General features: G+C 33.8%; 1 protein-coding gene and 1 long non-coding RNA gene across 2 annotated transcripts in view; both read left to right on the top strand.

Moving 5' to 3' along the window:
• Window positions 1-17,888, top strand: part of AP3B1 (adaptor related protein complex 3 subunit beta 1) — a 220,474-nt gene that overhangs the window by 122,567 nt on the left and 80,019 nt on the right. The window contains exons 16-19 of the mRNA XM_006186723.2: window positions 6,815-7,001; window positions 7,972-8,102; window positions 13,033-13,141; window positions 15,839-15,998. Of these exons, the coding sequence (XP_006186785.1) occupies window positions 6,815-7,001; window positions 7,972-8,102; window positions 13,033-13,141; window positions 15,839-15,998 (587 nt within the window). The remainder of the gene's footprint in view (window positions 1-6,814; window positions 7,002-7,971; window positions 8,103-13,032; window positions 13,142-15,838; window positions 15,999-17,888) is intronic.
• LOC116661915 lies at window positions 875-4,122 on the top strand. Its single transcript, XR_004317857.1, has 3 exons — window positions 875-2,014; window positions 3,001-3,003; window positions 4,108-4,122. It is a non-coding gene; the product is annotated as an uncharacterized LOC116661915 (long non-coding RNA).

The following is a 17,888-nucleotide window of genomic DNA, read 5'->3' as shown; positions in this document are numbered from 1 at the left end:
TTCTATTATTTAGGTTTTATCTTTACATTTTAAGTCAGTCTTTGAAAGGAGTCAGTTAATCATTTCCGAGTGTTGTGTAGATTAATACATGCAATGAGTTACTTTAAGAAACTGAGCAAAAAAAAGAAATCTATGTTTGCTGTTGAGTTCCTTGTTTACTGATAAAAAACACTTTGTTAGCCTGACACTCTGTTTTCACTAAGTCCATGCAGTGTTGTCAAAGTTAACTTAACACCTAGAATATTATGATTGTTATGACTATCATAACAATGGTTTGGCTGCTTTAAATAAATCTAGCTTATGGATTATCATAAAAGAAAAAGAAAACAAAATTAGTATGTTAATCAAGACTGAAAGTGGTTTTGCAAAACTGAGTGAATGTTCTGTCCTTGGCCCTCTTCTTTGGAACTGTAAGTAACCAGTAATGGAAGATAGTGCTTTGTGTTCAGAAACTGTAGAATGGATTCCATGTCTTTTTATTAAGTGAATTTGAAGATAACATAGTTTGCACTCAGATTTTTTTTTCTTGAACTTTATTACTCACTGAAGTTTTGGAGCTCGGTTATTGAAGTGTTGTATATTTTAGTGATACTTCTAGATACTCAGTAGACTGCACCACCAGCTGATGAGAACATAGTGATATTTAGAAAATATAGCAAATTTTCGCATATACTTTTATACAACTCATTGCTTTTTTAAATATTGTATTTATTACTGTATTATTTAATTATTTTATTTTAGTGGGGGGTGGTAATTAGGTTTATTTATTTTTAGAGGAGGTACTGGGGATTGAACCCAGGTCCTCATGGGTGCTAAGTATGCGCTCTACCACTTGAGCTATACCCTCCCACTGCAACTCATTGTTTATAAATGATTAAATATAAAAATAGATGAATGAAGGTATTCTGTAGGGCTGTATTCTATTCTGCAGTTTCTCATTTCTCAAGAAAAGGATTTGAGAGAATTCATACATGAAAATTAGCATTAAAGAATGATTTTTAAGTACCATCAATTTGACAGTGTTTTTAAGTTGTATAATTCATAACTCATTGGATATGAGACAGAAACTGAAATGATTACTTTCACCTGCATATAAAAAGTTGTTTTCTATACATATTTATTTTAGCCATCTTTAAAACTGAACTAGGGAAACCAGGTTTAGCACATTATGTTCATTTGTATGCCCAAGGAATAATTGAATAATAAACTTTTTTAATATCTCAAAATCTTTTTACGTAGTGTAAAAAAGAATTAAAAATTTAGTCAACAGTCTGCTTTTGGTATGGTTGAAAAAGCTCCTACCAGACAACTATAAACTCTGGAAAAATACAAAAAGTAAACAATTGCCTGGCATCTCAAAGAGTACGTAAAAGTAGGAAGAGTCTGAAGGAGAATTGACACGTGAAAGAAGAGAGTGGCACAAAGTGAATTTCCCCACTTGTGTGGCTTTTATCCTGATACATTTGGCACTATGCATAGAGGCTAAAACTCTGGAGGAAACCCAGAGTCCTTCTGGCCTGAGGAAGTAGAGGACAGACAGAGTTTAGGAAAACAATTTCCAAAGATGTTGGAAAGTTAAGGGGGGATTCTAGAAAGGAGAAAGCCAATGCGGAAGCCTCAGTATCTGCAAATAACTCTACTGAAGTCTCTGGCTTACCCCCAAACCACACATGTGTAGGATGGATTCAGAGCAGCACAGTTAAGAATAAAGAAACTGAACTGGAATTTGAACAGCACTAAAGAGATGAAGTCCGTAATTGCCTGCTGAAACAAACACAAACAAAAACCAGTATTCATTGTAGGATATAACAACATCTCTACAATATACATTTATAATGTCCAAGATAAATCCAAAATTACTCAACGTAAGAAGCACTAGAACAGGGAATTATTGTTTAAGTAGTACAGAATTTCACTTTGTGAAGCTGTAAAATTTTCTGGAGATTGATGGTGGTAATGGTTACGTAACACTGTGAATGTACTTAATGCCACTGAATTGTACACTTATAATTTTGTGATGACCTATTATAATATTTGAAGAAGGCTATTGTTTGAACAAATATTTACCAGTTTATTACTTGTCAGAGAATTTAGGTAAACATATGATACCCATATTTTGAGAAGTTTTTAAAATAGTGAATTCCTCAATATTTATATAGCATTCTCCCAAAGTTCATTTTTCCTATGTCACAGGGACTTATAGTTAATCCAAAGAGAAAGTAGTTGTTGTAAGTAGGGTCTGGATAGTACTGGCCATTAGTTGGTACCAAAAATAACTCCTTAAATCTAAGCAAGAAAATTAATATGAAATAAAAATTTAATAGTCATATTAAATATATCTTTTATTTAGGGTACATTGTATTATTCTCTTTGCTTGTCTTATATAATTTGATAAGTAAAACCTACTTAAACATACTATTAAATGTTCCATCTGTTTTTGGATTGAGCCTTTGGGCACGTTAAAATGCCATGATTGTATACGTGATCATGTCTATTTTCTTTGTGACCGTTGCCCAGGACAGATCTTATATATTGTCTGTTGTCTCATTGTTCCATCCAGTTTAGGATATAGCGCAAGTTCTTCCTTTTTAATGATAGAGTGTCATTAGTAATTGCATTAAAATAAGACAGAGTAAGTTTGTAGACTTCTACGTTGTATTTCGAACCTCTGCTGTGGTTTTGTCTAGTGGCCTTTAAGATACAAGTGCAGGGAACAGAGATTTCATTTTAAAATGTGAAACATTTAAATCAGAAAGACTTTCCGTCTTTCTTTTCCCAACTTTTTTGAGATGTACCATGACTAACCTCTCCCTTTCAGAGCAGCGTGTAGGATGTGTGCTGATAAAGTGAAGTGTGCCCTGACGAATGGTGTGAAAAGCTAAGTCCTTCGCTTTGCCAGCGGTGGTGACATAAGTGTTTAAGTGTTCTATCTGATGGTAACTTGATGTACCGGCAAGTTACGCCATGTCCTGTACAAAGCATGAAGCTCCCAGCTGTCAGTTAGTGGAGCCAGAGGAAAACATGGGAAGTTAGGGGTTGGTTGTAGGTGAAATATGTGCAGGAGATAAGAGACAGAACAACCTTGCTGTACATCATTAAAGAGAGTGGTCGGAGTGCTCTCACTACAGTAGTTTTGTCATTTATTGTGTACTGTAAATCTAAAACCTATTTATTTTATTATTTGGAAGTTCTTTTATTTTGTTAGAAATCCAGCAGCAATAAATTCTTTAAAATGGAAGTGTGTATTTAATGAAAAATGAAGTTCCAAATTTGTCTCATTACTTACCATGTGCAAAATGTTGTCAGCATTTACCGTCCACTATGACAATCATGGTAATATCACTGACCACACAACAACCAGAAAATAAGCAAATTTGCTAAAACAGGATCAGTGTCTATTTAAAAAGTTAGGAGTTATTTTAGGAAGATTGTGCCTCAAGATAACAATTAAATATATAGAGGTGCTGAATATGTTTACATACCTCTCTGTGAAACATAATCTCATGTAGATCAAATAGCTCTTTTTTAAAAATTAATTTTGTTCGTTTTTCATCCCAAGTTTTTTTGCACATATGAAAAATGAAGCAGTAACAGTTAATGTATTAGCTCCATTAGCGGAAAAAGGACCTAAATGATGCTAGTTTTCAAATAGAAAATCAATTAATTTCAATAATAGTTCAACCATTTTTACTCAAAGCTTTTATATGTTTATTCTGTCAGTGTAAATGAAATCAAAGTAAAGCTTTTGGAACTGTATTCTGTCAAAATCGCTGTAAATGCTATTGTAAATTTAAAAGTGCCAACATGGATGGTAAAATTACTCTTTTTCGCTGAGTGGATGTTGTCATGGTAATATCAGTGTTCTTATTAATTAAGAAAACTATGGAACAAATATTTTGGGGATTGATTGTGGTCCATGTAAACTCACTCTACTTGTTCTACCAATTTAAATAAAACTGTAATGGTCAAGTTTACTAATATTTGATATGTGTAGTTCAACAGAACTACAAGATTCTTGTGATGAAGCTCATATTGAAAAAGCGTACTTCAGCATGACAGCACACACTCTCATACGCTCTTTGCTACATGTGACCAGCGGGGTTTTAGAAATGTGATTTTGTGAAAAACTGCTTTGTAAATTAGCATGTGTTCCACATTGGCTTTTTTTGCTTGGGGTGGGTGGGTAGGGGAACAGAGTAAATGAAACTTTTGAATATTTGTTAGATTTTGATTCAGAATCATTTGGAAATTTTTAAAGTGTTCACCAAATAGAGTGCCAAAAACCTTCAGCTTTTGAAAATATTAGCAAATAACAATTCTTGGAAACAGGTCTTGCAAACAGGAAGACATCTCTATAAAAGAAAGAGAAGAACTAAACAAACTAAGTGATAAGACCTAAAAAATTTATTTTAGAAGATGTGTCATTTGCAGTATCTCAACTGTGGTAAAGACTTTTTCATGGGTCTCATGTTTTTGTTGGTTAAGTTTATATTTTTTATTAGAATGAAACGAAATTGAGAAGGCAGTTGATTTTGCAGTACCTAAATTTGGCAAAATATTTTTTAAAATACAGAGAATTATTTTAAAGTTTTATCTTATAAAAATAATTTCATTGAATGGAGGGGGAAAAGTTTAATATCTGGGCTTAAGATATTTACTCATTTTAACATAAAGGAACGCACTGAGAATATCCTTTATTCAGCAGAATTTTCTCTGTGCTTACCAGATTGTTCAAACTGTAAGGAGGACATTTTTTCTATTAACAATATTATGTTCTGTAGCAAAGGATAAGTTGAAAATGCCAACATTTTCATAATTAGTGATCATAAATTTCAGTTTTGAAGAAGATTGTAGGCAGTCTTTTTTTTTTATAGTAAGACCATATAAAAATATATTCTTCAGATAAATTCCAATGACTTGATTTTAGAGATAGAGACAGCTAAGAAACTGATAAAGTAGATGAATAAATATGAGTGAATAATTATTCTGCTTATGTTTTTAATGCATCATTGAACGTGGATATGTTTTTATCTTTTAGAAATTATTTTTGAAAATATGTTTTTAATAGAACTGTTTCATAACCCACCAATATAATAAAACAAGTTTTACAGTCAGTAAATACATACTTTAAAAATCGCATAATTTTAATTACTTGAAATTTTCTATCTCACTCTCAATAGTGTCTATTAATATATTGAAATAATTTAATTTCCTAAAAGTTAATTTCTGGGATCAGAAATAAAAGCAGTATGAATCACTCCACTAGCTCAAAAAAAAAATTGCGATGGCCAGACTTATTTCTTTTTTCTGATTTATTTTAGTTGCATATTCTAAATCTCAGCACTCAAATATACTTTAGAGTTAACCTAATTATAAGTTCTCATTCTACATTTGAGAAAACTAATGGTTAGGTGTATTTCCCAGGTTATCCCAGCAAGTTAATTACATGATCCAGTGTGCCACGCTCCCTTTTGACTTGTATCACTCACCTGGTGAATATTTTACTAATTATCTTTAAAAATGAATCATAGAATTTTTCTTATCTGTATTTGGACCAACATGCTCTGGTAATTAGTGGATAGCAGTTGTTGGTAACCAAAGTAACATTTTTTACTTATTTTTTTTATAGTTCTACTTTTTAAAAACTAGGTTAATCATTTATAAATAGATTGTTACTGAAAGAAGGTTGCCTTCTATCCAAATCAATTATCTTAACGAATTAATATTGTAAAAGAGTTTACCGCATCATTCCTTGTACTTTGCCTTATTGTTACAGAACTATTATCTTTAGCTCTGCCTGACTTGATTAATTTTATTTTTTATCCATTTCTAATGTCTCTAAAATGTTCTAATATAGATGTTTATTTTTCCATGCATTATAAGTCCTATTTAATTTATAGTTACAATTTTATGTGTGTAACCTTCTAAATTAAAATAATGCTTTTTCAATAAAATAACTGATGTTTAAAATACAAATCTATTTTGTTAACATTTCTGTTTTCATTTAATTATTATTAAAATTATCTCAATACATGTTAATGTTGTACATTGAAAAATTGACTTAGGAAATCTTATTACAGTGTAAAAGCTACTATAATAAGTTGCTCTCTATCATAAATAAATAAATGACCAATGTTACTAGAGGCTGTAAGCAACATGGGGAAAAAAAAATGGAAGGAGTCTTTTATCCTAGTTTTTAGAGGGCATCAGCAGCTTGCTTTTATGAAAAAGTAACAGCTAAATGCACTGCAAATAATTTGCAGTAATCCAGTTCAGTGATTCATGCGTCTGCTTTAATGGGTCATAATTCAGGGTAAAGTAACTGAGTGCAGTCAGAGTGCAGACACTGCTTATGCCAGGGACAGTATCTCTTCATAAAACACACCTCAGGAGAAGCAGTTTGCCAGCCCCCTAATACTCTCTGATGTTTTGATGTCCTGCATATTTTTCCGATTAAGTTTTGAGTGCCATGTTTTTAGTTGTATTTCCACATTCATTATTCTCACGTAGACCCTTCAGCGGGTTTGCCATATATGATTATTTTTTTAATGATGCCTTTCTTTCCACTTCAGCAGTTTAATAATCTAGCACATGGCTGCTTCTCAGTACTCAGCATTCACCTCCCCAGTACTGAAGAGGACATGTGCTTTGGCTTCAGAATTCCATTTGCAGCGTTAGAAATGCATATTCCCCATGGAACAACATTTGTTTGACATAACCATTCATTTTTATTACCTCTTTAAATATGTTTATCCAGAGTTATCAATAATCATAAATAACTGTATTCTCATCTTGTTCTGTTTTTTTCCAACAGACAAAATTGCTTACCCAGTACATATTAAATCTCGGCAAGTATGATCAAAACTACGACATCAGAGACCGTACAAGATTTATTAGGCAGCTTATTGTTCCGAATGAGAAGAGTGGAGCTCTAAGTAAATATGCCAAAAAAATATTCCTGGCGCAAAAACCCGCACCACTGCTTGAGTCTCCTTTTAAAGGTATTACTAGCAGAATATAAGTGCAAAATATATGTTATGTAAAAAATTATGACATTATATGCCCTGTTTCTAACATGTTTAAAATTTATCTCTTAGAAAACATAAATGTTTAGCATATATAAATATATAAGAACAGTGTGCTTTCTAGATTCATCTGTTCTGCAGAGCAAGGTTTATATTAGTTAAAGTTTATATTTTTATAGGCCCTATTTATCTGAATAATTTCAGTCTAACTTTATTTTATTCTTACTAAACTATTTGGCTGAACAATGGATAAAAGCTATGTTGTTCTTGTAGACATTGACTTCATTTCTATTTTAAATAGATGGCTTTGTTTAATATGGAATATGTAATTCACCTTAATAGTGAGTTATTAATTAAATATTCTGTGTACACTTACATAAATTTTTCCAAGAATTTTTTCATGAAACGTATCTTTATATTTAAATTTGTTTTTCAAAAATGGAAGTTAGCTTATTTTTCCCAGCTTTTTAAAAGGAGTAATTATTTTATCAGTTTAACAAGTAGCCATTACAGTGGGAAACAAATGATTATATACTTTGGTTTTCATATTTATTCTCATTTAATTGTTGTAAAGCGATAAAAAGCAGTTCAGTTTTGTAGAAAAACTATTAAAATTCTGGATGTGTTTGTGGCAAGACATGTATATGGATTGTTTAACTGTGCTGTCATTCTTAATATTCACAGTAAAGTAATTTTTAGAGAAGCTACATATCAGAGCAACACCTCTAAACACACTGACTGATTAGCTTTTTTATTGACCATTATGGGGGAGATTATTGTAATCTATGGACTGAAATCAGTTTTTTGACCTATGAAGAGCTTCCTAGTTTGTATTTATTCCTTGACATTTGAGGTAATATGCCAATTACTTTGAGCTCTGATTAGGATTGTTCTCTGTTACATACAGCTCATATTGTTTATTTTATATTTTCCTCTATTTTAATAGATAGGGATCATTTCCAGCTTGGCACTTTATCTCACACTCTCAACGCTAAAGCTACTGGGTACCTGGAATTATCTAATTGGCCAGAGGTGGCGCCTGACCCATCAGTTCGAAATGTAGAAGTAATAGAGTTGGTAAGTTGACCTTTCTGAAGTTAATTTTGTCAAGCAGTGGGAGATTTCTAGAATAACCATTGTTTTATATAAAAGGTTTTTTTGCAGGGGATTGAAAATCGAAAATTGTTCTGATATTTCTAAATGTAATGTGTTATATATATATATCTCTCACTGCTGTGGGAACTAACCATTGTAGTACCCCTGTGTTGTTGCACATGTACTGTTCTTTTTCTTCAAGGAAATAGAGAATTGAATTCTCTGCATCAGTGCCGCCCACATTCGTGGTATTGCATTTGTAGCTGTGTAGATTCAATTTCTAAGGTATTTAGTTTTATTGGATTGAGCTTTTCCTACTTAGTTTGGAGATTCGTAAGCTTCCTGTCAATATTTTCTAAATATTTTTTGCTGTCTCTTCCAGAAAAACCATACAAAGTGTTCTTCAGGATTTTCTGATGAACCTGTTTTACATGAAGGCTAAACATACATAGGGAGCATAGTGTACCCAAAAATGTCCTTACACAAGGTCACAATTAAAATGAATAATAGGTTGCTTTCACATTAAAAAAAGAAAAAAAGAAAGCTCTCTATATAAATACTCTTTTCCTAGATCTTTAAAACATGCTGGCCACTAAAATAAAAGAATTAATATTCTTTCCTACTATTGTCTCTTTCTTTCTTATGTAAACAAGGAAAATAAAGAGAAAGATCTTCTAATTGTCTTTAGAGGTTGATTATATGAAATATATCCAAAACTTCTTTAAGTAGAATTAATAAAAAAAGAACAATAGGTATTACATTGTGGATGCTTTTTGGGTAGAACACATATATTGAACTAGGATTCATTTTATCAGTCTTTATTGCTAATTCCTATGGGAAGGTCAGTTAATCTTCTTGCCTACTACCTTTTCCATGTACAATGGAAGAAAATCTTTATTACTTTAAATAGAAAAATTTCTATAATGGGCAGGGCCATGTAGTTTGATTCTTTTGAGAAATATGTTTCTTTTAACTACTCAGACTTACCTGGCTTTGAAACGTGGCCAGAAGCAATATTAACTAATAATGGCTCCATTTAGCAAACCCTGGAAGTGTACTTTGATAATGTTTCGTAAACAATATCTTGCTTAAACTTCGTAATGATTTTAAGTGATGGTTATTGTTATCCCATTTTGCAGATGACGAAACCAAGATTCAGAGAACCTAAGTAAATTGCCCAAGCTTGCATAGTTAGTAAATGATGGAACTGGGATTTCAACCCAGATCTGTCTGACTCCATTGTTCATGCTCTGACTGCATTTTATGATGTAATATGAAGAGAGGAAGCTTGAGCTCTTTTGTAAATCTGTACTGTCCTTAGTACTTAGCAGCACTGCTTTCATGTTGCGACAAATTATCTCTATTTAGAGATGAGTTTTTAAAATTTAAAACGAATTGCATTTTCCTCCTTTCAACTCAGTTTGGTGATTTCCACTCAAATCTACATCCTTCTCTTAAATATTCAAAAAGATTGGCTTACTTGTGAAACTTTTGGTCAAATGCTAGAATACAAAGAGAATGTTCTTTGTTATGTGCAGATACTCTCTCTCCTAATTTCTTATTATGCCCGTTTGTTGTTTTTATGGTTCTGTCTTTTTTCATTATTGGGTACATAATGTTTTGGCCCAAGTAGAACCATCCTTTTATCCTCCTTCCTCTGCTGCCCTGTTCCTCCTCCTTGCCACTCCAATCCACCAAAAAAGTAACATAAAAATAGTTTATTGTCTCAGAAATTGATGGCAATGCCATGCACTTTAATTGTGTCTCAAAAGTAGCCTTATATTGGCTGATAGATTGGTTAGCTGGCTGGCTTCTTCCATTTTCATGTGCTCTTCTAAGCATTAACTACCTTATAGGGACAGTCTTTAAATAACATATTTTCTTATGTTCATTTCACCTGGCTGATTCAACGGAGACAAATTGATTTCTTTTACATTTTGCTGACTACATTGTGGAAATTAATAATTGCTAACATATTATGGAGGATAATAATAACTGATGGAATTTGGTTGCATCAGAAAAAAAACTGTCACTATCTGTTGATGCCATGCAGAAAATAGTTTCAGTCTATTGGTCTCTGGACATACTGTTTTAAAATTATAGTATAAGAGACTCAATTAAATATAAAAATAATGTACATAGTTTTATTATCAAATGCAACTATAACAATACAGAAAGAAGGTTTCGTATAGTCTTTCTCGCCTATCGCTCTGTCACCACCGTCAAAGTCACATCAGTGTATTTCATGCACATAATACATGTGTTATCCTAGTTTTACTATAAAGTGATCTTACAGGGTCACATTGTGTTACTATGAAATATAACTTAGTCAAAATAATGACCTAGGTTTGGATAATCTGCTATTTTAATCAAAACAACAGGGAACCTAGTCACATTGACACTAGAAGTCACTTTGAATTACACACTACCATTCCGGAATATCAAATACGATACATATTTGTATTACGACACCAGTCAGTTTTGAAGATTCTTTACACTTTTTTTTTTTTTTTTTTTTTTTTTTTTTGCTTAGTTCTAGGAAATCCTTTTCTGCCCAGTTACAGAAAGGCTGTTTTTGGCATACCAAGCTTTACAAACACATCTGCCGTCAGTGTTTTATCTTTCATAGGAACTTACAAATTAGTGCCTTGCTCTTTTCCTCTTCTCTTTTCCCTGTTATTTCTTTTGCTTAGAGTTATCATAGTCATAAAAGACCATAACAAAAATTAAAATATTTTTACTGTGAGACTTTGTCCTTTAAAATCTAAAGCTCCATGAATAGAGAGTCCATGACCGTGTCAAAATAATATACCTCTTTGAGCATAAGAGCTTGATTTTCCTTATCTGTGACTTAGTCTTAGCCTAAAAGCCATAGTCCAATTAAGTAATTTTTTCCCCCTGAATTGACCTGACAAACTTTTTACTAGGCTTTAGGAAAATATTGTTTATTGGATTTAAGAAAAATGGAATTTCAGTGTTTACTAAATATAGGAGAACTTTGATTATAGAATACTATCTTTATTCATTTTTGAAGGACAGAACATTATAAATATATATAAAAAGAAAAGCAGTACTGCTGATCTTATGTAAGTATCTTACTCAAATATATTTGAGTAATTTTTACTCATTTTTCTGTTATTGTCCAGATAGTGACTTTCCAGTTTACCAAAGCTTGTCTTTTTAAGCAACATATCTTAAGCCCATAAGCCCTCTCTAGATCAGTGGTTTTCAATCTTAGCTATACACTGTAATCATATGGAAATAATTAAACAAAACCTTTGTCAGGCCTGCCCCAGACCAATTAAATCAGAATTTTAGGAAATGAATCCTAGGTATTAGCTTTTTTAGTATTAGTATTTTTATTGCTCGTATTAGTAGTCTTAAAAATATTCTCAGGTGATGCTAACCTGCATCTAGTGCTGAGAACCATTCCTGAATAGGGACGTCTGTGCTGCCATAAATTTCTTCACAGCAACATGGTACTCTGGCCAACTGGCACATACTAGAAACTCAAAAGTGTGATAAATAAGTAAGTCTTAACTATTCTTGACCTTTTAAAAAATATACATTTCCCTGACCTTTAAAAGAGAGTGTATGAACCATGATTTAATTTTTCTTAACGAATCAGGGTCACACTTATGGAAATTATTTTATTTTACTTTAATACACTGTGTTAAAGTTTTTAAGGGGCTGTCACACAACTGATACTTATTGTGTCCAGACACACTTAAGATATATCGGTGTGCAAAATATTCAAACACCTCTGCTCTCCACAAGCTGATGTTCCAGCAGGGATAGACTGACAGTAAAAATAAATTTATAAATTTATGTATGTGTGTTAGAGAATAATAAGTGCTGTGACAGAAACAAAACAGGATTAGAGCAGAGTAAGATCAGAAGTGCCAGTCCTGGGAGGTTGGAATTTTAAATAGAGTGGTCCTCCCTGAGGTGACATTTGAGCAGAGACTTGCGGGGAGTGAGGGAATGAACCATGCAGTCATCTGGGGGAGGGTGTTGGAAACTGGAGCAGCTTTGGGGAGAGGCCTAAAGGGGAGAGAGAGCATACCTGGGGTATTTGAAGAATCTGTAAGGAGCGGCTGGAGCAGAGCGGGCAGGAGGGAGAGCAGCAGCAGGACACAGAGGCAAGAGGAGGCCAGGGAGGGCCGAGCAGACTGTTGTAAAGACTTCTTTTTTTCTGAGTGAAAAAAGGAGCCTTTGGTAGGGTTTCAAACCAAAGAAGAGCTTGATTGGAACTGGGTTTTAATAAAATCATTCTGACTGCTGTGTTGAGCCAACCTGGAGCTGGGGGGTGGGAGGTGGGACTAGACCCAGGGTAACCAGTTGGAGACTGCTGCCGTAATCCAGGAGAGAGCTGGCCGAGGTGGTACAGGACCAAGGTGGCTGAAGGCTTTCTTGATGGATTAGATGATTAGGGTATGAGAGAAAGAGAGAAGTCAGTGACAGGATTACCCCAGAGTTTATGCTGTTGAGATGATAAGGACTATTTATCACCTACACTAAATTTTTTTTTTCCTTCTCCCTCATTATCAAGCTGTCAACTTGCATTTCTTACTGCTCTTATTGTGTCTGCCTCTAACTGCCCTCATCTCTCCTAGGCTGTCCTACCTTAGTTTAAATCTTCTGTAGACCAACAAATACAAAAGTGTTTTAAATCATATGTAAAATAAAGTTGTTGGTTTAACACAATAGTCTCTGAGTGAGAGTTTGTGTTCCTCTCTTTAGTGGTAAAGGGGAATCAGCCTTAATGCCAGGGCTTCTAACAGCTGCCTCCTCTGTTGAGGCCTTAAACTTTCTTCTGGGTTCACAGAGTATTCGAATGGTTAAGTTTGCCTGAGGACTGAATCCCTTAATGAGAATTCATTGATATTGAATTTACATTTTTTTTAAACAGGCAAAAGAATGGACCCCAGCAGGAAAAGCAAAGAAAGAGAATCCTGATAAGAAATTTTATTCTGAATCTGAGGAGGAAGAGGACTCTTCTGAGAGCAGCAGTGACAGTGGTAGGGTTTATAACTCATTGAAAAACATTGTTCACTATGTCCTGCGTGCTATGCCTCCTGTAAAACAGCAAGGCCTAGAACATAATATTCAACAAGCAGGTTTAAATATAGTTTATACTATTACAATAATTCCTTTCATTTACATATCCCTGTGTAGTTTTCAAAACAATCTCTAACCTCTTTTTATTTGATGTTGCCTCATGGACACATAAACTAATAAATGTTAAGAGTTGAAACAGAAACTCATGCTTTCCTGAACTTGAGCCCACACTGCCTGTCGCATTCATTAGCGTATTGAAAAACATAATTTTACATTTAATAAGCCTTTAATGTGGGCCTTTAAAAGTAACTTTCTTTTGTAAAAATGTAGTTTATTTTAAACCTCGAGTAGTCTCTTTCTAATCCATTTTATACTCTTCAACTTGTACATGAACTTATATAGAGGTAAAGCTAGAATTAATAAATCACTTGTGTATTGTAAAGAAACAAAGAGCTAAAAAGATTGAGGGCAACTGTATGCAATGAAAAGAATACTAAATAGGAAGGACTTAGAATTCCTGGGTTTTAGCAAATTGAATAAATGCACTTACCTTTCTTTGTATCTAATATGGGGTAAAGTTACATGGTTTTTTATAAATCCCTTCAGTATTAAAAGTCTGAGTGATTTGCATAATAAAAAATATTTTGGAGTTACTTTCTAACACACCTATAAGAATTAACCTAATAGACTTATCTGATCCAAGACCAAATGGCAACTCTTTATTCTGAAACCTTTGTTCCTTGGGAAGCCAGGGCCCCTCACTATTATTTCATCATCCCTTACCTTACATAGAAGTAATGCATTCATTTTTTTTCCCCCTTTATTTCCCTATCAAAATCTATGTATTAAATATCTGATAAATCAAGCTATGGTGCTTTACCTTCTAAAGTAACAAGCTTGAGAAATGGAGAAAATTACTTCACAAAGAAGAGAATTTCAAGAATGATAGAGACCATTGAGGAAGACATGTGATATAGCTACGAGTGCATCGTGTACATACTGGTCTCCATCTCACTTATTCACAAGCTCATGTGTGATTAGGGGCTTACCATTTTCAGTACATATTTGAAATATTCCATTAACATTAGGGCTTTTCATAAGTTTATCTGGATACATACAGTAGTGAGTCGTGTGACAGTTCCATTCTAGCTAACAGAGGGAAAAGGCAACTTTTCTCATTAGACGTTACTAGATTTTTTCCCATCAGCAAGTCTTTTTGAGGATAAACAGATTTCCTCAAGAATTTTCCTAACATAAAAATTTAAATGATGGTGCCTGAAGTGAACTGGATTCATATTGAACTCCTGTGTAATAACATGAGAAAGTAACTTAGATGCTGAAATGTACCTTTATTATTTATAGTGTAAGCCAGTTATCTAAGTTAATATGTATGTGCGTTTAACTTTGATATCACAACAATTCAGAATATCTTTATTCAGCAGATATGTCTTTATAAATTTGGGTAAAATATATTTTGCTCTCTGTGAAAGCTGCTGCTGCTGAGTGCCTCGCCATGTGGCAGACCATTGTGTCCTCATCACCTTTATATGTTTCAGACCATTTAATCTTCACAACAGCTCTGGAAAGTAGCTAATACCCTCCTTTGCTGAAAAGGAAACTGGGACCCAGAGAGGTTGAATACCTTGCTCGGTCTTACAGCTGGTGGGTGGCAGGGCCAGGATTCGAACTTGGACATTCCAGCTTGAGAACCTATGCCTTTCACCACTGTAAACTATTCCAAAAGCATATAGGCACTCCTAGCTTTTCGATGTGTGATACATAAATTAATCCTCATAAAGTAGATGCTTTTATCTTTTACAATAATATTTTAACTTGAGGGTATTTTCTGAGGACACTTCATCAGCTGGATCACAGGCAGGGCCAACAGTTTGTCCTCTTATCTAAGATACAGCTCTGCACTTATAATCATTTCAACTAGTGAAAAATTAAGCTTCATGTTTAAAATACACATAAATATACTATATGCATCACTTCTGCAAAGAGCCCTAATATATCATGATTTATACATAAAACATTTAAACATGTAGCTCTTCAGTATAGCTTTATCATTTCTTTTGCCTATGGAAAACTTCTGTACTAGCTAAAATAAGTAACAACTTTTTATTGATTTTGTTTTATTGCCTTTGAATTTAGAAATTTTTGAAGATGATTTGAATGGCTCGTTTCCCTCTCAAAATTTGTTCCTAAGATTAAACCATTACTTCTTTCTCTAAAGAAAGTTTCCCATTATAAGTAGAGGTATTACAGATTATTTTTTATCCCTATATCATCTTCATAATCATTCTTTAAAAACAGTTTTTACCATAGTTAAAATATTTGAGTTTGAAAAGTGAGGTACTCTCACATTGGGTTTACTTGGTTGAGCTTTTCTTTGCCTTTCCCTGCTTGTTACCAGACTGCCTTCTCTGCCTGTTGAAGTCCCTCCAAGCCCAGCCTGGCGCAGCAGGCCAGATGTCTGAATGACCGGAGGGCCGAAATAGGAAATATTGAACAATTGAGGTCCACTAAATGTTGAACAAGTGGGGTCCCATAAACTAAAATTCAGCATCTGATTTCATTTGTGATGAATCTTGACTTGTGGCCTTAGGTACAATTAAATGGTTGTAAATCAAAGAGCATCCGGTTGTTTTTTTCAGAGAATAAATCTGGACATGGAAGTGGAGAACAGGACGGGGAAGGAGACAGCAGTGAGGACTCCAGTGAGGACTCCAGTGAGGATGAGAGTGACAGTGGAAGTGAGTCAGAAGCAGACAACAAAAGAGCAGCCAAGAAGAAGTCCAAAACCAAAGGAAAAGGGTGAATGAATGATTTTGTCAGAATTTCCTTAAAAAAATATTCTGTGGTATTTTCCCCCAGGCTAACATTGAGTGAGAAAATAAGTATGTTTTTTTTCGCAGATTTTAAATCTTACAATATTAATTTAAAATACTAATTCACCTTATTCTACTACTTGTAATGCTCAGTTTTCATTTTGAACTTGAACAAATCTTGGGGTTACACTTTGAAAATTGGTGTAACCTTGGAAGGCTGAGTTAAGTGATCAAGCAGTAGATATGAAACACTTAATTACCTCTTGCAGCCGTTTTGCTGAGGGCTGAAATTAAATCCTTCAACACTTTGCCATTATGTAACTAAGACAATTGATTTTTCTAAATAATGTTATATTAAAAAGATTATGAGCCAAATATTAGAGTCAGGGGCTGTGAAGGGAGACGGTCATAAGATACTTAAGCGTTAGCGCTTTTTAAGATCTCCCATTATCAACAACGTTATCAGGTATTAAAGTGTCGTTAAAATTTTGAGTAATTGGGGCTAATCCCCTGGATCGGCTGAGTCTCTTTCCCCAGCGCTGTCGGTGAGTGGCCTCTGCAGACGCGCGAGGCGCTTTCCCCGGGAGCCTGCTGCCCGCTCACTTGATGAGCTTGCAGCCCAGCTCTGTCGTGGCTGACAGCGCTGATTGGGGCGCAGTACGCTCTCTGCTCCTTTTATTACAGACAGTAATTAAAGCAGCTCGCCCTGCCACTTCCATAACAAACACAGCATAATGCCCTAATTATGACTTTATTAATTTAAGTCAGGATTTAATGATTTTAAAAGTGATTTATATTGTTTTTCCTGTTCAGAACAAATGAAATCTGTAGGTTAAATTAATACAGGCTTTTCATCATTGCAAAGTTAAAAAGCTAGTTACCAGTAAATTCTTTTCATTAGATTAACACCTGAAACTCTAAGCAGTAAGGTAAACAATAATTACCCATCAAAATTGAGTGATGCATAACAAAATAACACTTTTAACTTTAAAATCTTATCTTAAAAGCTAGAAGTGAAATATATCAGAATCATTCACTTGTTGCAGCAAGCGAGTTACCTGGTTTGTAATACGGCCTTTTCTTCGAGAGAAGGTCTGTGCTTCTAATGTAGTATTAGAGTATCTGTAATGACATAATTCACAAAAAGTGTCTTATTTCTTAGGAAGGGCAAGTTCTGTCCAATGCACTAAGTATCTCTTCCGATAGCAAAAGTCGATATGCTAGGAACTATAATCATGTATTATGTTAGTTTCATTATTTTCTGTCTTCAGAAACGGTCTTCTCTTTTTGCTCATGTTTGAATTTAAAAGAATTGTTTATTATACCACAGGGAATCTCAGATACATTCTGAACCTTATATTTTTAAGTACATGTTCTAACCACTAAGTGGGGGATAATAAATTGCCATTCTTTGCTAGAAGAAAAACAACATACTTTTTAGTCATCAGATAAAATTGCATGCGCTCTGAGATGTTGCCATGACTCCATTTTTAATAAACAGCAATCATATTTCCTCCACAAAAATCAGTTCAAGGAAATATCGATTCTTCCCTTGCCTCACCACTCTCTCCCCCTCTGTGTTTTTCTGCCTGTCTCTTAGAATTGTTTTTAAACTTTGCTGGTATAACTATATGATAATTTTTTTAAGACTAAGTAGCTTTAAGTATCTTCAAAACCATCTTCTGATAATCATAGCTATTTATGACTAAATTTGAGTTTTATACTCCAAATTATTTTCATTTGAAGGGAGGTAGTATAAGGTAGTGGAGAAAATAGAGTCTTTAGAATAAGACAGACTTGAGTTCTAATTCCATTTCTGCCCCTCCTGGTTATGCGTCCTTGAGCAAGTTGCTCTACTTCCCTCAATATTATAGGA

This window comes from Camelus ferus, chromosome 3 (genome assembly GCF_009834535.1).
Source record: "Camelus ferus isolate YT-003-E chromosome 3, BCGSAC_Cfer_1.0, whole genome shotgun sequence".
Taxonomy (NCBI): domain Eukaryota; kingdom Metazoa; phylum Chordata; class Mammalia; order Artiodactyla; family Camelidae; genus Camelus; species Camelus ferus.
This window is presented reverse-complemented; position numbering and strand designations above follow the sequence as displayed.